The sequence below is a fragment of the Cucurbita moschata genome, unplaced genomic scaffold (assembly GCF_002738365.1).
Source record: "Cucurbita moschata cultivar Rifu unplaced genomic scaffold, Cmos_1.0 Cmo_Scf00013, whole genome shotgun sequence".
Taxonomy (NCBI): domain Eukaryota; kingdom Viridiplantae; phylum Streptophyta; class Magnoliopsida; order Cucurbitales; family Cucurbitaceae; genus Cucurbita; species Cucurbita moschata.
In genome coordinates this window covers 1139755-1161970 of record NW_019268529.1, presented here as the reverse complement: position 1 = coordinate 1161970, position 22216 = coordinate 1139755, and the positions used below count along the sequence as shown (strand labels likewise).

General features: G+C 36.6%; 4 protein-coding genes and 1 long non-coding RNA gene across 9 annotated transcripts in view; 2 read left to right on the top strand and 3 right to left on the bottom strand.

Annotated features, from left to right (window-relative positions):
- The window catches only part of LOC111451235 (NAC domain-containing protein 96), a 5992-nt gene extending 4722 nt beyond the window's left edge, over positions 1 to 1270 (bottom strand). Inside the window, exon 1 of the mRNA XM_023091579.1 lies at positions 1201 to 1270. The gene's annotated coding sequence lies outside the window, so the exon portion shown is untranslated. The remainder of the gene's footprint in view (positions 1 to 1200) is intronic.
- On the bottom strand, positions 1019 to 13032 carry LOC111451226 (ferrochelatase-2, chloroplastic). Of its 4 annotated transcripts, XR_002711944.1 has the most exons (13): positions 12648 to 13031; positions 12420 to 12548; positions 10542 to 10869; positions 10265 to 10408; positions 8901 to 9002; positions 8384 to 8487; positions 8184 to 8310; positions 7889 to 8041; positions 5876 to 5976; positions 5244 to 5445; positions 4218 to 4467; positions 3870 to 3941; positions 1019 to 1283 (listed from the first exon to the last, which is right to left on the bottom strand). XR_002711944.1 is itself a non-coding variant. In XM_023091566.1 (12 exons), exons 2-11 carry the CDS (start codon positions 12515 to 12517, stop codon positions 4240 to 4242), a joined length of 1587 nt encoding a protein of 528 aa, XP_022947334.1. In that variant the 5' UTR covers positions 12518 to 12548; positions 12648 to 13031; the 3' UTR covers positions 3705 to 3941; positions 4218 to 4239. The 4 variants fall into 4 exon arrangements, 3 of the variants coding, with proteins under 3 accessions (XP_022947334.1, XP_022947333.1, XP_022947335.1); XM_023091566.1 differs by lacking the exon at positions 1019 to 1283 and having other exon boundaries at positions 3705 to 3941; XM_023091565.1 differs by lacking the exons at positions 1019 to 1283; positions 3870 to 3941 and having other exon boundaries at positions 3964 to 4467.
- Positions 3987 to 17566, top strand: LOC111451239. The gene is made up of 3 exons (XR_002711945.1): positions 3987 to 3997; positions 14206 to 14209; positions 17479 to 17566. It is a non-coding gene; the product is annotated as an uncharacterized LOC111451239 (long non-coding RNA).
- On the top strand, positions 14837 to 16541 carry LOC111451237. The gene is made up of 2 exons (XM_023091581.1): positions 14837 to 15108; positions 16190 to 16541. The coding sequence occupies exons 1-2, from the start codon at positions 14908 to 14910 to the stop codon at positions 16391 to 16393; spliced, it is 405 nt and encodes a 134-aa protein (XP_022947349.1). The 5' UTR covers positions 14837 to 14907; the 3' UTR covers positions 16394 to 16541.
- The window catches only part of LOC111451227 (E3 ubiquitin-protein ligase RGLG4), a 7094-nt gene continuing 1440 nt past the window's right edge, over positions 16563 to 22216 (bottom strand). The window contains exons 3-12 of one of the 2 annotated variants that reach the window (XM_023091569.1): positions 19740 to 19824; positions 19497 to 19637; positions 19293 to 19406; positions 19119 to 19216; positions 18964 to 19043; positions 17783 to 17888; positions 17552 to 17679; positions 17282 to 17408; positions 17072 to 17128; positions 16563 to 16978 (exon numbers count right to left, since the gene is read on the bottom strand). In XM_023091569.1, coding sequence (XP_022947337.1) covers positions 16892 to 16978; positions 17072 to 17128; positions 17282 to 17408; positions 17552 to 17679; positions 17783 to 17888; positions 18964 to 19043; positions 19119 to 19216; positions 19293 to 19406; positions 19497 to 19637; positions 19740 to 19824 — 1023 coding nt within the window. In that variant the 3' untranslated portion in view covers positions 16563 to 16891. Of the gene's footprint in view, positions 16979 to 17071; positions 17409 to 17551; positions 17680 to 17782; positions 17889 to 18963; positions 19044 to 19118; positions 19217 to 19292; positions 19407 to 19496; positions 19638 to 19739; positions 19825 to 22216 lie in introns of both variants that reach the window. The other variant, XM_023091568.1, reaches the window with a different exon arrangement.

Genomic DNA, 22216 nt, shown 5'->3' with positions numbered 1-22216 from the left:
TTTTTTTTTTTTTTTTTTTGTTCTTTTCTTTTGCAATCCAAAACAAAAACAGAAACCAAAGCCCTTCCTATCCCTTCCTTACCCTTATGCTTAGCTTTCTTTGCTTTCCCCCCCTTTTTCTTTTTCTCTCCCATTATTTAATGCCTCACCCTCCACTTTAACTTTCCTTTCCTTTCCTTAAAATATCATTTTCATTTCGACAAAGATCCACTCCCCCACTTTAATCATTACTGCGCACAATCTTTGACTGGTTTCTCTTTCTCTCTCTCTCTAACAACAAGAACAAGAACAGGAAGAACAAGGAGAAGAACACAAACAAGAACAGGAAGAACAAGATGAAGAACACTGTTACGCGTGCTTTCTAAGTCCAAGTCCAAGCTACTGCACTTTTTGGTGGCTCTGTGTTTGAATATAAGTACAGTACAATAATGAATAAGAAGAGGAACTAATACATACCCAAAAAAGGAAGGCTTCTTGGAACTCTTATCACATTTGCACTAAAGGGTCTCTCAAAATTTCCTCTTGAAAAATGGGCTTCTTCAATCCATCGTGAAAAACATGGTTGATCGTCCTAAAATGATATCATGAATCCTTGAAAAGACTTTCTTCTCAGAGTTTTAATGATATTATTGGGTAATTGACTACGAAATACACAACGTTCTTCTAAAACTACTTTAGAATTTCTACTTTCAAATGTCGAGGTTTAGTCCTCGTTCTTACCATTAGTTTATGGAAATTGTTATTATCCTCTTATCTTCCCAGATCAAATGAACTTCAAGGTAACGATGAGGACTAATCTTAAGATTCATTGAAAGTACAGGACTAAATTCAAACATTTGAAAGTAAAGAAACTAAAACCAAGGGTTTTCAACCATCAAATTATCATCTATATGGTTCAAATCATTTGTTTTTCAATCTTTTTATGTAAAAGAAAAGGAAGAACACAAGATAAATGTTTAAAACTATGAAAGAGAATCAGTGAATGAGAAGCATAGGCATTAATTTAGGCATAAAGTGATGCTCTACAAATACAGGTAGATAGAGAAAAACAGTATATTCAACTACAAGTTACTACCTTTAGTTATACCACTTTATAGTTTTTACACCTCAAAAGCATCATCATACACTCACTTCAGCAAAACCAATTATTTGATATACAGAAAGAAGAGAGAGATAGAGAGAGATAGAGAGAGAGAGAACCTGAATTGATACCCTTTTATTCCTTTCATAAGCTTTGCCTTGGCTTGTGTTTTGGTCGAGTGAACCTGAATTGATACCCTCATCTGATGAAAGGATGATATCAGCCAAGTTTTAAAAGAGATTCCAAACTCATCTTTGAATACTGGAAAATTTTATGTTATCCACGTCAACATCATTTAAGAACGATATAGTTTCATGTAATAAAGTAAGAAATTTATAGAGTGAACTAAGGGAGTACTCGAAAATTTTCCTTTAATCTACATAGATATCAGAACAAATGTTGACTCGTTCTCGAAGAACGTGTGTGTCTGTGACAAAGTTTGCCTGTTAATGTGAGTGAATAAGATGTGTATAAAAGATGGGGTTTTTTTTATGTTATTTTAATGTCATCTCTCTTTAATCTAAACTAATAAGACACATATTCATGTGTAGAAACATGTGATGATGTGTGCTGCTAGTCAAGGAAGTCAAGATTGTTCTTCTAACATTTGAGTTCTTGTCTTGAAAGTTCACTTAATCTTAGCTGAATATAAGATGATTATGTTCCCATCTACTGTTTATGTTGTTGGGTAAACATGTTGGGTCGATATCATTATCGGTTTCTAACATGTCGATAATTATTTTGGGATGAGAAGAAAATGGCAGTGGCATCAAATCTAAACGAAGATCTAGCACGAGAGCCTCTTGTTTAAGGTTAAAATACAAGAATGCTAATAGCACATCAAATCTACGTCGATTTTCTTGACACGTTTTTAGCTTCTCTCGATGCTTTTCAGCATTGGAAAAGTCAAAAATCTTATAGCAAGTGTCGAAACTTTAATATTCGTGTTTAATGAGTCCCTGAACTTTTAGTTTTTATTTTTAATAGATCTCAATATTTTTAATGCTTTTAAATTTAATGAAATTAATAGCTTAAAAATTTATTATTTCTAAAAACAAAAAGTTTATAGCAATCTATTAGAAACTTTTTGAAGTTTTGAGACATATTTGTAGTTAGAAATCACGACTTTTTACAGTAGTATGATACTGTCCAATTTGAACATATGCTCTCATGACTTTGTTTTTTGTTTCTCCAAAAGGTTTCGTACCAATGAAGATGTATTCCTTACTTATAAACTCATGATCAACCTCTTAATTAGTCGATATAGAACTCCTCTCCCAACAATTCTCAACATTTGTCACAAACCTTAAACGGTTTTCACACTCTTATAAGAAATATTTCATTCCCCTCTCCAACCGATGTGGGATCTCACAATCCACCCCCATTAGGGATCCAGCGTCCTTGCTGGCATATCGCTCAGTGTCCGACTCTAATACCATTTGTAACAACTCAAGCCCACTGCTAACATATCTTATTCGCTTTGGCCCATTACGTATCACCATAAGCCAGACACGTTTTAAAACTGTGAGGCTGACAGCAATACGTAACAAACTAAAGCGGACAATATCTACTAGCGGCGGGCTTGAGCTATTACAAAAGGATAACGAAGCATTGCTTACAAAGGTGTGAAAACTTTTTCCTAATAGCTACGTTTTAAAACCGTGAGGCTGATGCGATACATAACGGACTAAAACTGACAATATTTGTTAACAGTGAGTGTCAGCTGTTACAAATGGTATTAGAGTCAGTCACCAGACAATGCAAGGTCAGAGAAAGGCTAGACCTTCTCCATAGCAGACACATTTTAAAACCATGAGGCTAATTGTGTTACGTAACGAGTCAAAGCAGAGAATATCTACTAGTAGTGGACTTGGACTATGGGTGTATTTAACAACCCAACCCATTCAATATTGATTGAGAGAGAGAGATGTTATAATGAATGGAGTGTTCTAAAGTGATGCAACCTTTCAGAAAATGTGAAGTAAAAATAAATAAACAAAGGGAAAGTAAAAAGCAAAGGAGAGAGAGGGTAAGGCTTAGGATGAAGGAGTGAGTTGGGGAAGGAGGATGCTGAGATTTTCCATCAGCTGATCCGATTTAATGATGTTAATGTGCTTGCCTACACAAAAGACAAATGTTCTGATTCTTCCTTTATTTTAGCATCGTTTCTTTGTTTTTTTTAAGTCGTCTTAGTTTTTAGTTGTAGCTTTCATGTGAGTCCTCACTGTTCATGGGGCCAATATGTGGGGCTTGCCGATGATACCTTTCCCTTTTCTTTTTCTTCTTCTTCTTCTTCTTCTTTCTTTTCTTTTCTTTCCTTTTATTTTTCTTTCATATGATCGATTTAGGATACAAAGTGCAAGGCTAGTTCAACAAGTTCACTCTAAAAAAGCTCATTACTCTGTGTTTTATGAGAGATTGGTCAAAAAGTGTCGGTTTCAGACTATTTTTAGGACAACAAACTAAGTTGTGGATAAATGTCTGGCCCATCTTCTAACAGTCACTAATTCAAGCTCAACAGAGTGTTCTTTTTCCATTTTCTTTTCTAAAGCATATTCATTTTAATCATTTGAAACTAACAACTGAAAAAGAGGAGATAAAAAGGGGCAGTCATGGTGGGAAATGAGCTACACTAACGTATCATTTAGCAGTTTCGAGATATCGAGATATCCTAATTCAAGCAGTCAATGGAGTACTCTAATACCCCATCATTTAACTTATCCTTCCAACAAAAATCAATGTCATAACCAAAAAGGGCACAGTAATTTGTCAGGAAAAACACACTTACTGAGAGATCGAATTTTCAGACGACCAGCTGTCGGCGTTTTAGTAGAGAAATTGCTACCACGTTGGCCAAGTGCTATAATTGAAAAGAAATTAAGTTATAAGAAACATGTATTAATACAATTGATAACTGTGTGTATTTAATAAGATAGACAAACAGGGGAAGGGAAATAGTTACTATTATTTTGCTCACAGGGTAGTATGCCATCTTATACTACGTGCTATCAAAATTCCAGTCCAAACTGAGATAAAAAGGACTACTACCCAACTTAAGTCCCTCTAGGACTTTCTATGTGGATGAAGATGCCAATAGCTTCGAAACATTTTAACAAAATAAATATACAGATCCTACCAATTGTGGAGGGAGAGAGAGATCATTGATGAAATAAGGGGAAAACTCCCCATTGGTGAAGAAACCCCTCTCCAGTTGTGACTTCTAGGACCAGCAAGACAAGTACAGCCAGCATTGCTGCTCTTCCATTCCATGTTTCCGCACTTTTCGTCCAACCCCATTCCCATACGGTTACAGGTGGCGGTAGCTGCCTACGTTGCGAATCATATGCTGCTAGTAACTCTTCCACACTACCAAGTGGAACCAAGGGCTGAAAAGGAGAGAAGCAGAGATCGGTAAATAAAATGTTCGAATATATTCAAAATGATAAACAAAGCATTCCTTGTAAGGATGTGGATATTTCTCCCTAATGGACACATTTTAAAATTTTGAGGGGAAACCCAAAAGAGAAAGCCCGAAGAAGATAATATCTGCTAGCGGTGACCTTGGGCTGTTACAAATGATATCAGAGCCAAACACCGGGTGGTGTGCCAACGAGGACGCTCGGCCTCAAAGGGGGGTGAATTGTGAGATCCCACATTGGTTGAAGAGGGGAACGAAACATTCTTTATAAGGGTGTGGAAACCTCTCCCTAGCAAATGCGTTTTAAAAACCTTTAGGGGAAGATCAAAAGGAAAAGCCTAAAGAAAATATCTGCTAGCGATGGGCTTGAGCTTGAGCTGTTCCACTTTTATTCATGTTTCAATTCAACAGCTTCTATAATACCTAATTGCATAACACGAGTGCAACATCTTCACTGCTCGTGAAGTTAAAAACAAATACAGTTACGAAACTAACTAATATGATGGAGGATAAGCATTAATTTTGATATTTTAAATCATTTACTGAATAAAGAAGCCAGGCTTTCATTATGATTTTGTAGTTGTCCCCGAGGCTCTCTTTTGAAAGTTTTTTGTGATCCCTCATTTGGCTTTTAGCCCTTTCTTTTTGTTGGCCCTTCTTTCTTTGTTTTTTCATTATGATGGTTTCTCATAATTAAGTAAAAAATAAAGCAAATTGCTGCATGCATATTCTTGGTTGTAGTACCTGGCGAGCTTCAAGATTCGAGACAGCCATGGCCCCGACATATGGAAGACTCTCAATTACAGCATCAGCCAAATCTGTTATGAAAGTAGGCTCACATCCTAACGCTGGAACACGTCCCCATTTTTCTACTCCAGATTTTAAAGCAAGTTCTTTATATTCCACATCAATTTCTTCCAACGTCTCGATATGCTCGCTTACAAAGCTGCAAATCAAGCATAGCATAAAATTTTAATTAACCGAATGTGATTCGATTTTTAAACTAGATAATCTGCATGCAGCCACTATATGAAGAATGTCATCAACCCAGTTTACAAAATAGCAAAAATAACTCACTGGTTCACTGTTTACAAAAGTAAAAAAAAAAATAACTTACTGTTTCTCGCTATATGTTGAGCTTTACTCATTCAGATGCTTAAATAATTATGTGTCAAATGATTAACACGACAAAGGAATTTGTGTTTTCACGAATGGTACAAGATACTCGGTACGATAATTTGTTTGTTATGATATATTCTACAGAATAACATCCAACGTTTATTGAAGCTGTAACATGTCAAATCATAACATTAAATTTTGCTGTTTATTGTATTACGGTTAATCAAGTCATCCGTTGAATGTACAAATGCACATACCTAATGGGTACAGCCAGCAAGCTTTTAACTCCTTTTTGCCCAAGCTCTATTATTGTGTCATCCGTATAAGGTTTTAACCACTCCACGGGTCCAACTCTACTCTGTATTACAAGTCAGAAAAACCAGATCATCAAAAATGTACACTAAAAACAATACAAGGAAATCGAATATTCATCAAAAGAGGAAGAACACAGCCTAACGGCCTTGGGGATTAGAAATCCCGAAGCCTAAAACGGAGGAACAAAAAGTAGAAGTCCTCCAATCCAGATTGATGAACATTTGCTATGTATTACGAAAAGATTTGTGTCAAGTATTCCAATTAAAAACCATACTAGTCGTAACTTGATGAACAATGAAGCACGAAATATTTGCCGAACTGCCAGAACTAAAAGATTCGCATTGTCGCTCTTGAAACAATGATTTTATCCTCTGATAGGATATGAAAAACTTTTAACCGAAACTAACAAGAGCATAAAGCGCCTGGAGCAGAGACACGCCCTCAAATATTCCAAAGGTTACGGAAAAGCTCCCTGGGAACCCATGCCTTATCCGGCATTTGTTCGAGGGGGATAATAGCGTATATTGTTTTTACAGTTGGATAAATTATGTTCCTTCCGTTATACGAATAGTTCAATTAGTTTTATTTAACTAGTTGATATTCTTCTCCTCGTAAATGTATAAATATGAGTTAGTGCCTCCCATTAATGATATGAGAAGAAATTTCATTCAAACGTTTGAATTTGATTATGATAAATAATGCCATCTATTATTAGCGATTTGGTTTCTCTCGGCCAGGATCATAGCCGCTATTCATCAGTCCTCTCTTACCTTATTTCAGGAAAAAGCAACCCTGCAAAGGATTAGTACTTATTTGAAGAGGTTCATGCTAAAGGATGAAAATAACTTCAAGGGTTCAATATAATTGGAGACTTCAATGGTAAAAGTTGTCTTCAATTATGTGTATAGTCTCCGACTGCTGTTCAATTTTTCTGGCCATTCATCCGCTTTCGGTAGCATCTAATGAAAATTGGATCGAGCTGTTTGTATACTAGTCAAATTCCACTCTTTCATCGTCTTCCTATCTCTCTTTCATCCCTCTACTTCTCAAATTTTTCCCTTCTACCATCAGCCGTTCTTTGTCCTACAACGACCTCTCCATTTTCCCCGCCTATCTCTCTGTTGACGATATTTTTTTGTGCCAACTATATGTCATACAAGCTAAGAAGTTTAACACTGCAAATCAAATCTTAACTCTCTCTCATTGAATTTTATCCCTTCTCCCATCCTCCACTCTTCTTTAACATGTTGTCTTCTCTCCACCTATTAACTTCCCCCCTTCTTTGTCCTTTAACTGAATCTATTTTCATCCACATCTCCCACTGCTCATTGACTTTCTCCCTCCCTTCTTCCCTCCATGGCACATGCAACCCAACCGACTACTCGACTTTCTCCAAGTTACCAATTTGTCCATTTATCTCTCCTTACTTTTTCCCTTCTCCATCCTAAGACAACAAGTTCTGAAAACTATATCTTTTTTAGTGTCTGTATGTTCCATGAAAAGAGAGACGCGCTAATAAAATATTTACCACACCAATCTGCACACATAATACTAAAGGGTATATTTATCTCTCCTCTCTTTTTCCTTCTCCAATCTGAGCCAATGAGCTCTTAAAACCATACATTTTTTAGTGCCTGTCTATTCCATTAAAGGTGGGACACTAAATTAGCTATTAAAATATTTGCCTCACCAAGTTTCATACGTAGTCCTAAAGGGGTATAGAACAATCAGGCAAAAACATCAATAAATGAATTTTTTCTAGAAAAGAACTTACTAGAAGTTTTACGCACAGGACTTTCAAGAAGAAATATGCACGATTGCGATAAAAGCATTATGAGATACCAGAACAAAACACAAAATCAAGTTGAATTCACTCTTTCTTTTCTAAGTTAACCTCCCCCACCTTATCCCCCAAACCCCCCCTCCTGATGTGAAGTCATTGAAAAGGCACGTACCTGATAAGCAAGGGTGTAGTTATTTGTTATCCTTCTCTTTTCTAATTCCTCCATAATCAGATCCACACATTCCTCCATCTCTGCTTTATACGGGTCACCAGCCTCTTCCACGTAAGCAAGGGGGACTCCATGTGCACTAAAAAATACCATTACCTGTTATGTACATGTTTAAGTTACACTTTGATGCCAAGGTATGAATACCAACACTTATGAACTAGAAAGGTTAATTAGCATTTGACTATAATCCACAGCTTCTTGTGAACAATATTCATTTGATCATGCAAACATATATTACCTGCTCGGGAAAGTCGAAACTTTTTAATTCCTTTTCAATCAAATCTGCCATGGCCTTTATATATCCTTCACGCTGGTACCAGGAAGGTATTACCGTATGTTGCATGTTAACTAGGTATTCGTCCTCCCTGACAAACAAGAAAATCCTATTGTTCATATAAACCAACCCAAGATACAATTTTATATGAATATGGTCTTTACCGGAAGATGCCCTCCAAGAGCCGGAGGCTTGAACCACTGGTGGATATTGAAAATTGGGGATAAAGAGGAAGAACAACAAGCTTTGTTATCCTGTCTTTTTTTATCTACAAGGAAGAACAAAAAAAAGATCTGTAAGAAGCCTCAATAACCAAATACATAATTTTGTTCTTGTACCAAATTTTGGAGTTCGTAAGTTCCATAAGATGCGGTTGTTCCACTTATAACAGAGTGGGGCCTTACAAGGCTAATAAAGTTAGAATTAAATATTAAAAAGAAACAAGTTTGTACAAAAGAATACAATGAGTGTACAATCATGACAGTGTCGCTTGTCTCAGACTCGATGTTTTTCATACAATGTATAAATGCAAGACCGTTTGTTCTTGAAACAAGAGACATACTTTCAACATTATATCAACTGAATGTGCTGCAACATGTTTTGCCCCAATTGAAACAGTAGAAACAAGATGACATTCGAAAATCAACATCTTATTTCATAAATATAGAAAGAAACGTATACCTGTTCGATTGCTTCTTCAGTGAACGGATGCCAGTATCGCATACCAACATACACTTCAGCTGGAACATCTTTTTGCCATAAGGCCTTCTTTAATTCTTCAGCCTGACCAAAGAAGATATACAGATGACAATGACAAAAATTTAACAAGCAAAACCAATTTTTTTTGAAGTTATATTCAACTGCATATTACCATATACTGAGAGTTCAACAATCATTAAGCATGCTAACTATTCAATTGAAAAAGCACCACCACGCCACTTAATCCTCTAAAATTTTGATAACTAACCCCAAGTTTCTTAGATTCTCTGGAACGTATTGGCTATAAACAATTCTCATAAATTTCAAGCAGCTTATCTAACTTGGATTCCTATGTCATTTCAAACTGAGAAATTCAAATGAAGGCACTATTTCAATCAAACGAATACTATTCACAAAACAAGGGCACTGCTTCCGTCAAAGATTACTGTTGACAAACATGAAATTATAAAGGTTAAAAACAATTTTGGTCCATAAATCTTCATAGAAGTAATATGTCAGTCGCTGAACTATGATTTTAACAATTTAGTCTCTATGCTTTAAATTTTAAAATAATTTATGTGAGATCCCACATTGGTTGAAGAGGGGAATGGATCATTCCTTATAAGGGTGTGGAAACCTCTCCCTAGCAGAGGCGTTTTAAAACCTTGAGGGGAAGCCCTTGAAGGAAAAGCCTAAAGAGAACAATATCTACTAACGGTGGGCTTGGACTGGTACAATTTATTCCATAAACTCTATTATGTAACAGTTTAGTTCTTATACTTTCAAATTTGTAATAAATTTAATCCGGATAAAAAGTTTCAAACAAAATTAAAAGTTGATTTTTATTATTTAACAATTTAAACTTCGTAACTTATAAACATATTAGGTCCTTAGGCAATGACTAAATTGTTACAAAAAAAAAAATGAAACTACAAAGACTAAATCATTACAGATAAAAGTTTTCGGACTAAATTATTACTTCAAAGTTCAGGACCAAAAGTGATTTTTTAACCTATTATAAAAGTAAAAGAAAAATTAATATGCAGGCATGCTCTTTATGATAAGTTTCTGCTTAACACATTCATGTCAGGTCTCTAAAGAATAAATCTTGCATTAAAAAAAGACGTCTCTTCAAGCAATGCATATCACATACACTCGCAAACCATGCACCGAACGAGTGGGTGAAAATGCATACGGTGTTCTCAGTATTTTGCTAATGTTTTTCTGCAATCTCCATGGTTAAACAACAACAGTGTCATACATGCTCAGACATCCATGCACATATAAATAAAAATAAATAAAAAAATAACAGAAGTGGAAGAAGAAGAAGAAGAAGATTTTCTTGCCTGAGCATCGGTAATCTTTCGCAGAGGAGAACCGCCACCAATTGAGGCATAGCCTTCTCTACTCTTGGGCGATCTTAGAACTGAAATAAAGTGTGCCAACGGTCTTTGGAGGAACCGGAACAACCGTGGCAATCGTATTATATCCTATTAAAAACATAAGGTTTCACAATTTTTATTGCATTATGTGACCAAAGCATCATAGCTCAATAAGGACGCAAAGAAGTTGAGTAATTCAAACTTCATACTAAAAGAAAAATGGATTGTTGGGGTATGATACCGGGTCGGCAAAGAGGTTAAACAAGAAAGGCTGCACATCATCAAGAGTCTCTGGACCTCCAAGATTAAGCAACAGCACTCCAACCTTGTCATCTCCAGTTAAAGGTGTAGCAGGAATATCTTGAGTGTTTGAAGCAACCAATGCTCTCAGAGGCGAAAAATACTTGTTGAGTGATTGCTTAGAGAATATGGATTGTGATTCAGGCCATTCTGAAGAGTATTTGGAAACTACATGATTTTTGGAGATGTTGTAATTGGGAGAAGCATCCATATGGAGCCTGAACCCACGATGCATTCTTTTAGAGGAAGCTGATACTCTGGAAGTTGGCCTGTGAAGGGAAGAACATATAAATTCTCACTGTTATACTAAATTAATTCAAGTATAAACATGATTGAAAAACCCTTATATATTAAAACAGCATTCATGTAAAGGCCGAGTCTACCGAGAAAATAAGTAAAATGTAATTTATAATAAGACAGGAAACTCGGTATTGTACCATTTGGAAGCTGAACAATCAAAATACATCAAACAAGGATGGATAGATTAGTGTGCGTGCCGATACATTAATCATGTGTTAGAATACATAAACTGCCAAGAAACCATTGAAGAGAACAGAGAGCAAAATATCAAAAAAAAATAGGACGTGAACTTGTTAAGTTTCTGTACTTTACAAAACCATTTTAAATGAGCTCTGAATCAGTGAGCAAACCAAAGGTACTGAACAATTGATGAGAAACCCATCTGTGGTTAACTCAGTGCCATTGAAATTGGTTTGAGGTTCCTTGGAGGAGTACTTCATCATCTGTAGCAGCTAACGACATCAAGTGGGTTTAAGGCACCAGACACAATTTTGAAACCAATGAATACCCAACGACCACCTTCCCTAAGAACCTCTCAACACTTGATCTCAGTCCAACAGTACTTCATTGCCCTGATGCTATCCTGTAACCTGTTTGTGTAAGCTCGTCCTTTCCAAGATGAGTCACAAGCCCTACAGTTGAGATGTAGGATAGACGGAATCTGACTAGTTCAATATGGCATTAATGCGCCATGGGTGATGTAACAGCCCAAGCCCACTGCCTAGTAAATATTGTCCTCTTTGTGCTTTCCCTTCTAGGCTTCCCCTCAAGGTTTTAAAATGCGTCTTTTAGGGAGAGGTTTCCACACTCTTATAAGAAATGTTTCGTTCCCTCTCCAACCGATGTGGGATCTCACAATCCACCCCCCTTGGAAGTCCAGCTCCTCGCTGGCACACTGCTTAGTGTCTGGCTCTGATACCATTTGTAACAGCCCAAGCTCACCGCTAGCAGATATTGTCCTCTTTGTGCTTTCCCTTCTGGGTTTCCCCTCAAGGTTTTAAAACGCATCTGTTAGGGAGAGGTTTCCACACCCTTATATGAAATATTTCGTTCCCCTTTCCAACTAATTTGGGATCTCTCCCTATCAGATGCGTTTTAAAAACCTTGAGGGGAAACCCGAAGGGAAAAGTCCAAAGAGGGCAATATCTGTTAGCGGTGGACTTGGGTTGTTACAGAATCTAAGGGCTGTGATAAAAGAATCCTTTGATGTCAATCAAAGACCAGGAATGCCGACTCCAACAGCCCCAGATTACATGTGCAATATATCAAACTACGAAGTAAATAAGTCCACAACTCCCTAAGGAGCTACTAGCACCATTATTGAAGCTCACATAACCATGGAAGACAACTAAGAACAAACTTCCACAGCAAACAACCACTTCAAAACTATATAACAAGTCAATCCAAGCGTAAAACAACTTCAAATTTCACAAAACAGATAGATAAACACACAAAATGCAAACAAAAACACCCAATCCAGACCCTAATCACGGGCACAGATAAACTAAAATGAGCTTACAAGGGAAATTTGCAGTTCTGAGAAGCAGAAGTGAGACATGGACTACGAAATGCAGAAGACGAAGCCGGAGAAGGCGAAGCCTGAATTGCAGAATCCATAGCTTACCAACAACAAATCCCTTCAAAAACCCTAAACACAATCAATCACAAAAACCCCATAAATTAGGTATCAAAACAACAAAAACCCAAACAACGGAACATAAAAGAGAATGATAGTTCAGTAACAAACAAGATCGCAAGAGCTTGAGAAATCGAAATGGGCGTCAAATGAAGAAGGCGATGAAGCTTCGCATCAATGGCCGCCAAATCGGAACAGTATCATCAAAAATTTAGTATATTCAGCGTGGAAAACGGAAGAGCTACAGATGCAAAAAGAGAGAGAGAGCGTGGAAGTGGACAAGCCAAGGCCACTTCTAATTCAGGCCTTTATCCAATTTGGATTCCGAAAAAATTACCACCCATCATTTTTTTGCAAAAATTGTTTGAGAAGAAATTTTCTGGGCTAATTTTCCCTGGAAACAAACGGATCATATATGCTATTTTCAGAGGTGTGTCCCACACATTAAAGATAAAACCATCATGAAACAGCGACAAGTTCTGGATAGAGCGAGAGTCCTTTGGTTGAGTTTTATTTTACGAATTATAATTTCAAGCTTTTGTAGTGAAATCCCAATTGATTTTAATTTTAACATTTAAATATCCGCGTATCTATCAACCAAAGTGTGATTGTGATGTCACGTGAACTTCAATCTACAATGTTCATCATATCAAATATTCATGTACGATTCGAGGCTGGCCGACACGTATAAGTTTTCTTTTAATATTTTATTTTAAATAATTTTTTTAATGTAAAATATCTTTATAAATTTAATAATATTTTATAAACATAAACGGGCTCGTTTATTTGTAAAGGTTTGTAATCTATTACGTGGGGCGAGTCCGTCAAGTACTTGTGGAGTATGGACATGTGGAATACGTTATGCACTTGTTCAATTCAATCCAGAATGTTGAAGGGTCCAATGAAACTTGACCTCGACTTACCATACACGAAAATCACCTTATCGCCTACCCCAAACTCCAAGTTTCTATATCTCACATCAGCGTAACTCTTCTGCCTACTTTGAGTTATATGTATTTTAGCCTGGATTTTTTTGAACGATTTCATTGGTAACTTGGACCAACTCTAGTTCTAATAGCTCACGTTCATCTATCTTGTTCCACTACATTAGAAACTTGCACTGCTTTTCGTATAAGTCTTCAAATAATGTCGTATCAATAGCTGCTTGGAAGTTGTTGTAGTAGGCAAGCTCCACGAGGTGTAACTCTGAATCTCAGTTGCTCACAAAAGTCAACATGTAGGCATATAATACGTCTTCCAATATTTGGTTTGAACGTTCAGTTCAACCATTTGTATGTGGGTGGAATGCAGTATTGAAGTCGAGGCGAGCACCCAATACTTTTTGGAGGCTGCGCTAGAAGGGCGACGTAAAACATGGGTCTGGGTCTAACACAATTGACACTGGTGGTCCATACAACCTAACAATCTCTCTTGATGTATAATTAATTGAGTCCAATTATCCACCATATAGGTCGCCTCTCCACATAAGAAATACCATTTGTCTCGGGTAGACCTATGATAAAATTCATAGTCATGTTCTTCAATTTCCGTTCTAGTACACTTGGTCGCAACAACCCTACTGTTTTCTATCTTGGTGTCTTCACCGGTTGGCATATTAGGCACTTACTTAAAAAAATCATTTATGTCCTTCATTGCACCAAGTCTCAAGTCCAGTCATTTTAGTATTATTTAGATGCACGAACCAGATAGTTGTGAGCATCTATTAGTGTCTCAGTCTCTTGCTCTTCAATAGTTCACACACACAATTGTCCTTGGTACAGATTTAGACAAATCGTCAACAGTTCCTAATTATAATTTTGGCTAGACTGAGGTCTCCCTATTGGGAGTCAATAATCGGCAATATGAGTGTATGAAAATACAGGCCTTACCATGATTGCACGTGATTGTACTTTCCGACTATCACAGTGAGGTTACTTACTGAATATTTTTAAATACTCAAGCCATGTCTACTTCTTTTACAGGTAAGGCATCTATGTACAGATGACGGTATCGCTATAAAAACCATAGAAACAAAGTGAAAGTGGACTAAAACTTCTTTAAAAGATCATCTAGGAAAGCTTATGAGCTTCAATAGATATAACAACTTTAGGGTTTAAATTAATTTAGATTTTGTTAATGATACAATCTCAAGCTAGGGTTTGTTCACAAATTTGGTATACTCGTCAATTCGCAGGTCCGTAGTAACTCCGAAATCCAATGGCATTGTTTTTCGTTTTTCATACAGTTTTGTCTTGAAATTGTCTTCTTTTTCTGTTGTTAATTGTTTTGATCTATGAAATTATAGATCTAAGGCCAAAACAAAGCTAAATTCAAACCGTAGGATTAAATTTCTCACAAACGAGGGCGAAGAATGTCGTTTCTGTGGGAGAAGAGCGAGTCATGGAGATGGATAGTGAGGAAAACCAGAGATTCAAAGCCTTTCTTCTTGGCCTTCGCCACCGTCTGCGGCGTCGTTCCCGGCGTTATTGGCTACTGCGTTATGCAGGCCACCAATTCCCGCAACGAGCAACTCGAAGCCCGCCTCCGCCAGAATGCTAGACCTGAATCTCTCGTATGTCCTTTCTCTCTCCAAAACCCTATTATCATCGCAATCTTGATCCATATATCTCTGATTGAGTTTAGTTTATTGATAAATTTCTGTCCGTTGGACATTTCGCGACTCCGCGATCGCGTAAAATTCGACTTGCTGCTCTACTGTGATGATTATTATCTATTTATTCCATGGACTTACCTGATTATTCGATTGAAAACCTAAGATTTTTCTTTTTTCAATTTTGTTCTTGAGTTGCCTGCTATGTTTGAATCTGTTTTCCTTGATCAGACCTCTAATTTCCATGGTGTCGGTGTTAACAATTCGAAATGCCGCATTCTGTTTTGTCATTTGAAATGACGCCTCATTCAGTATACGAAGAACACAGCATTCAGTTTCTTTCTTCTGACCAGTTATTCTCTTCTGCACCTTGTCATTTGAGCTGCATCGAATTTGCTGGCTGTTGCTTTGCTTTCATGTGTTTCAACACCTATTTTCGTACTATATTTTCGTTAACTGCTTCCATCTTTTGAGACTTTGATCATTGCTGCATTTGTAAAACTATAACCTGTTGGTAAATATTTTTTGTTTCTGAATTTTGGAAATTCAACTTGTTTTCACATCAAATCAATTCTCTACCATGAGTTTTATCCGAATTCGTAACCAAATTCCTAGAACTCCCTTTTTGGAATTCAAAACTTGGATGACAAAACAAGGAATCCATAGGTGGAGGTAGTCTAAAACAACGAACCGAATGGTTATCAAACGGAGTTAGATATTTTGAATTCGTGGGGCTGTTGGAACTTATATGTATTAAATTTATGTGAGATCTCACATCGGTTGGGTAGGAGAACGAAACATTCTTTATAAGAGTGAGTAAACCTCCTAGCTTTATAAGAGTGGGTAAACCTCCTAGTAGACGCGTTTTAGAAAACCCGAAAAGAAAAGTCTAAAGAGGACAATATTTGCTAATAGGGGGCTTGGGAGTCCCGTTACTGTAACTGTCTGCAGTCGTAAGTTTAATCTTACATGTTACAATTGTGTTCATCAGGTATTTTGCTTCTCAATGTTTGTGGTTTTGTTACTTGATATTGAAATTCAGATGATGGGGAGAGTGAATCGAGAGAGACTGGCAGAATATCTAGGCGAGTTGCAGAGGAAAGAGGACACAAACGATCGCTATGTTGCTGCTTTGAGGGGAGAGACATTGACAAGGAAGCCATATGTGAGAATCCAACCAATCCCCCCAAACCAAAGCAACGAGGTCGCTGACAAGAACCAACAGGTCAAGAAGGAAAATAAATAAACGGGTACGTGTGGGTTAGATTTTGTAATGCAATCTTACTGTTTTAGGGTTTGTTTATCCTTGCAGGACAGGCTCTTAAAGCTTAAGAACTTTGTATCCGGAGGCCTTGTTTAATTCAAATGCTTTATGTTACTATGGAGTTAGTCCTCGTACTCATTGACAAGCTCTGTCAAGCTAATGGCAATTTCATAAAATTTGACTAATGATTCACTAAACTTCACATTCGGTCCAGATCTTACATGCAAAATTATGCATATGAAATCTTGTTTATATCTCATATGCATAAGGGCACATTGTTTGTTCATCGGAGTGCCCCATCCACATTCTTCCAACACCCGAAAGTAGAACATTCCTAGACTAAATATTAGAAGATTTTCGAGCTATCTGTAACATACATTCCTAATCGCGTCGTAATCCTTGTTCCTGGATGTCATATCCATCTGTTGTCGTTGACCTCAAGCACATCGTATCTCATGTTGCCTTTGGTGCAGTCCATGATCACCCGGTGTACAGCCTTATGCGATTTCTGATAGGCTGGCGACATATATGGCAATTGGATAATCTTGATCCGCAGTCTCTACAGGTCTGCAATGTTGGAATGTTAAGTAGATGTGTTTGAATGAAAGACCCGATGAATCAGAAACTTGCAATAGATATTAGATAGTTAAATCTCTCTACCATGTGGCCGCATCCAAAGGCCAAATCCTTTCCCTCGGTCAAGCAAATGGGGCAGACCTGCATATGAGTTGGAAAGAATGTTATTATTCTATACTTAATCCATCTACAGTTTGGAAGAACGAGTATTATGAGTGAAAGCCTTAAATTATACAGAGCCAATATGCAAGCAAAAGCAATGTTCCATAAGTTAAGTTCCACACTGGGGTATACCTGGCTCCGATCATCAGATGCAGAAGCGGAGACGGTGTTGCTGGGTTTGGGAGTAAGTTGTGCAGGACGAGTATAACGTGTCGGTGGGGGTCGTGGACGAACTAATTTCGCTTTTCCTGTCACGTGTCTTGGTTCAACATCAAAACAAGCAGAGTTAGCCGTTAATAATAAGCCATTCCATTCCAACCAACCTCAAGAGCATCTCAAGAGAGACAGTTGAATTGAAAACTTCCAAGTAATGAAAGGGGTAATAAAGAGTGTGCCCTATACCCTAGAAGATCCATTTCTTTGACGGCTTTATATTGTAAAGGAACCTCCATCAGTGCAGCTAGAGCAAAAGCTGCTTCTTTTTCAGGCGTCGCAACGTTTCTGGACATGATCTCGGTGAAGTTAACGAACTGCACATAGTTAGGAAAACGCAAGATCAGAGACCATGATAGCTGATTTTCACTATGGAAGTTGACTGAACTGATTTAAGTCATCCATGGATTGTTATTAAACCTGAAAATTATCAAAATCTCGTGCTGGAATCTTGTCGTCGAACTTCTTCATGTCGTCCCAAGGCCCGTCTCCGACTCCAACAAGAATAATCGAAAGAGGATATGCACTGAATAAAATAACAAAACAAAAGCTCAAAATCTGCAAGAGGGAGATATTTTTAGTCACGAGAAAGGTGATTTTAGCCAAGTCGAAGTCAATCGTCTTAAAAAACGCTGCAAAAAGCAACTTTAGTCCTCAACCATCCAATGGAAACACTTCAACCAACAATCAAAGTAAGTTTAGTCCATACCAAATTTGTGGTAAAGCTAGTCACACTGCTCTGAAATGTTGGAATAGATTTCATCACACTTATCAACGTGATGAAAGCTCTCATTGATTTGGCATTAGAAGATAGGAATTTGGCATTAGAAGATAGGAATTTGAGACCCCACATCGGTTAGAGAGAGAAACAAAACATTCTTTAAAAATGGTGCAGAAACCTCTCCCTCATAAACGCGTTTTGTAACCGTGAGGCTGACGGTGATATGTAACGGGCCAAAGGGAACAATATCTACTAACGGTGGGCTTGAGCTGTTAGAAATGGTATCAGAGCTAGGCACCAAGCGGTATGCCAGCAAGGACGCTATGCCCCGAATGAGGGTGGATTTCGAGACACCCACATCGACTGGAGAGAGGAACGAAACATTCTTTATAATAGTGTGGAAACCTCTCCCTAGCAGACGTGTTTTAAAACCGTGAGGCTAGCAGTGGGCTTGGGCTATTACAAAGAATGACTCCATTCTATATCCGACTCTGGAGCTACGACCCATGTTGTAAACAATCGAGGTACGATGTTTTCAACTCAAAAATATAAAGGGAATGAACAAATGTATCTGGGCAATGGAGAAGTATTAGAAATTACTCCCATTGGTAAAGGTGCAATACACACTCGAAGTAACCCTATAAGTTAGACAAAGTTCTTATGACTAAAGACCTGTCTACTCTATGCTTCCAAGAACTACGTTTCAAGCATACTATTGTTCATCCACTAGTTCACTTGCAAGGATGTTAAACTATTAGTTAATTAGCATTTTTAATCGTTATTAGTTCTCTAATCATTGTTTTCCCCACTTAAGCTGTTCATATTCATACCTACCTCTGTACATTAAATCTAAGCTTACTTGTTTTCCCCCTTTCATTACCTTGCATCTACAATTGCTTTGATTGTTTTCTCCTCTTGAACACTCAACTCTGCATCGCCAACACTCGAGCCTCGAGTAACCTTTGCAACAAAATGAATTCGTTTACTTTGCCGTGAAAGAAACAGATTAAAAGCAGAGAAGTATGAAAAATCAACCTGTCCATCTGCAACGATGAGAAGAATGTGAAATTGGCCATTACTCTTCTCCACAATGTTCATTGCTGCTTCAACCACGGAGGCGTAAGATGTTGGCCCTGTAAATCACATTCATGAAGCGACCACGATGAACAAAAGTATTGATAAAATTCATCTATACAATCATGCACTAACCTGAAAGTTGCACGTTCGGAATTATCCTTTTGTAGCAGTCCAGAACTTCTTCAAATCCATGGCACGGGGAATTATCGTTGTGAAAACTGAACACCTCTTGATCGTGTGTCGTCGCTGTAAGATACATGGACAAGAAGGCGATGAATCGGCGAAGAAATAATGCGAAGAGGAGCTAAATAGACGGAAAGCCGCGGCGGATCATACCGTCGCCGAAACCGAAGCAAGGAATCAGGCCGTCGTCGTCGAAAGGAGCCAGAGTTCTCCCGATGATCGATAGAGCCTTCTCATAGGGATTAGGAGAATCAGAGACCGAGTGTAGGCTCCGATTATTGAACGAGACTTTACCTGCGCGCCAGTTACAAGCGACGGCCGAATTTTTCAGTATCAATCGATTACGAAGAACGAGAAGTTTGAATTTAGATTTACAGTTCGAGTGATTCGACTAACCTGTCCACTCGTTGCTTTTGGTGAAATCAATTCCGACTATAAGGTTTGACGATTCTAATCCTTCTTTTCTCAAGGCTTCTGTAACCTGTTGGATCCAAGAATTGAAATGCATTATCCAAATCTTCTCTAACTTTCAAGAAGGTATTCGACCAAAATCATGGCCTAAGCCTTTTAGATGACTACACTACCCATTAGAGGAGAAGACAACATCAACATAACAGTTAAAAGTAGTGACATAGTCATTGTTAGATGAACACGACTCTCTAGAATGGTATGATATTGTCCACTTTGAGCATAAACATGTTGTTTTGGGCTTCCCCAAAAGGCATTTTTACTATGCCTTCGAATTATCCAACACCTCTCCTCGAACTAAGTTTAGGGTATGACTCTGATACTATGTTAGACAAACACAACTCCCAACAATAGTATGATATTGTCCACTTTAAGTATAAGCTCTCATGGCTTTGCTTTGGGCTTCCCAAAAGATCTCGTACCAATGGAGAGAGTATTCCTTGATTGTAAACCCATGATCATTCCCTAAATTAGCCGATGTGGGACTTTCATCATCCAACAGTGATAACCAGCCATACTTGATATCAAAATTTGAATCTCTCGTCTTGAATGAGAACATAGTAGAAATAGACCATACTCGATCAAATGTTCGAATCTTCTAACTCAAATGTAAGCATAGTTATAATTAGACATACTCGATTAGATGCTCTAATCTCTCTCATCAAATGCAAACATGATCATAATTATTCATACTCATCATAAATTCGAATCTCAGATTTCAAATGAAAGTATACTAATAATTAATCATACTCCACTAGACGTTTGTATCTGTCACCTTGAATTAGTTCGTCATATTTAATTAAAAAAAATTGAATTTCTCATAGTAGAATTTAAAAAACATCAACATATAAATCAAAATTTCAAATTGATATTTAAAACTTTGGATAAGATACTTTTTAGGTCAACACATTTAAAAATAAAAATAAAAATAAAAAAATAAAAAAACCTCTCTTTTTCTTCAACCAATCAGATTGGCCAAATTTCTATGCCACTTGCTTTCGAAATAATATCTTTAACGTATCTTATTTTATTTATTTATTTACATATAAATATCCTTAATCACCTTTTATAACCAATTATTTCAATCCTTACAAATATTTTCATTTTTAAATATCCACGTGGATACGAACGCTATATTAAATATGTAACCAATACTATAGTACATAGGTAGTTCAGCCGAAATTAATATAGGTTTGTGAATTGTAACGGAGAATGTCCCAAATTACCTCTATATATATATGTTGGCATGGGCGGAAGACATAGAAAATCAAACAAGCGTCCCTTCATAGTTTTTCAAAGTTCTTTTATCTCAAAAGAATTTTACCAAAAAAAAAAAGAGTGGGCTAAGAAGCGGAAACCTACTTACTTTAGACTTCACGTTTTATTGAAAAGTTATTTAAGGGCTCTTGTGAATCCAATCTAATTGCTTGAAATTCCGTCCAGTAAAATGGAAGAATTATAAATTGCAAATAGACCCATCGTCACACCCATCAAAGGTGTAGTTCCCCACCCAGAAGCCACTTTACCAAATTCCGAATTCAATGGTTTCAATAAATCCCCTACAATAGTTCGCCTTGACCCAGATCTAGAACTATCTTCAAAAGTGTTCGTGCTACCATTTTAAAGGCTTTACGAGAAGTTGGTAAGAAAATAAAATATTAATTAAAAAGTAATTATGAAATGGAAGGAGAAAATAAATTTAATTTAATTTATTAAAGGTGGTGGGAAATTTCGTGGAAAAAACCTATGTCAATTTAAAGACATGACCTCCGTGCACTCGTTTTCTGGCCCACCCACTGTCCCAAATAATATTTAATGTCACTTAAAACGATACCCACCAACTAAATCATTTCCATTATTATTATTATTATTATTATTTTAAAATACTTAATATTAAACATTTATGATCTTTTTAATAAATATTTCAAAATTATTATCAAAATATAAAAATGTTTATTTGGATAAATAAATAAAAAAAATTACATTAGGATACGTCGACGTTTTATTCGATATTTTAATTATTTTTCTATTCAAAATATAGTTTTAAATAGCTTGATTTTGATGAAACTACATTTTTACCCTCCAGTCAATTTCTTTAACAAATAGTGGTTGGGTAAATATTCAAATTTTAAAAGTCTTTAATAACTATTATATAAATATAGGAATGAATAATTCTTAATTAGCGTACAATTGGTAACACATCTAAAAAAAATGTTTTTAATTTTTCAAAATAATATTAAAATATTTAAAAGTAGTTTATGAGATGTTAATAACGATAATTTTAACTTTAAAAAAAATTAAATATATTAATGAGTTTTTTTATTTTAAGTTTAAAGTATTTTTAAATATTTTTTAAATTTAGCGTTACATTTTATAATGATGCGAGAATTTTTTTTTTTTTTTTT

Bases quoted from the DNA above. Each gene is read 5' to 3' on its own strand.
- LOC111451226 (XM_023091567.1), bottom strand. From the start codon at position 12,517: ATGGATTCTGCAATTCAGGCTTCGCCTTCTCCGGCTTCGTCTTCTGCA. The intron at 10,409-10,541 runs GTATCATACCCC...TGTTTTTAATAG, and splicing joins TTAACCTCTTTGCCGACCCG to GATATAATACGATTGCCACG. The intron at 5,446-5,875 runs GTATGTGCATTT...CTTGATTTGCAG, and splicing joins TTGCTGGCTGTACCCATTAG to CTTTGTAAGCGAGCATATCG.
- LOC111451237 (XM_023091581.1), top strand. From the start codon at position 14,908: ATGTCGTTTCTGTGGGAGAAGAGCGAGTCATGGAGATGGATAGTGAGG. The intron at 15,109-16,189 runs GTATGTCCTTTC...ATTGAAATTCAG, and splicing joins ATGCTAGACCTGAATCTCTC to ATGATGGGGAGAGTGAATCG.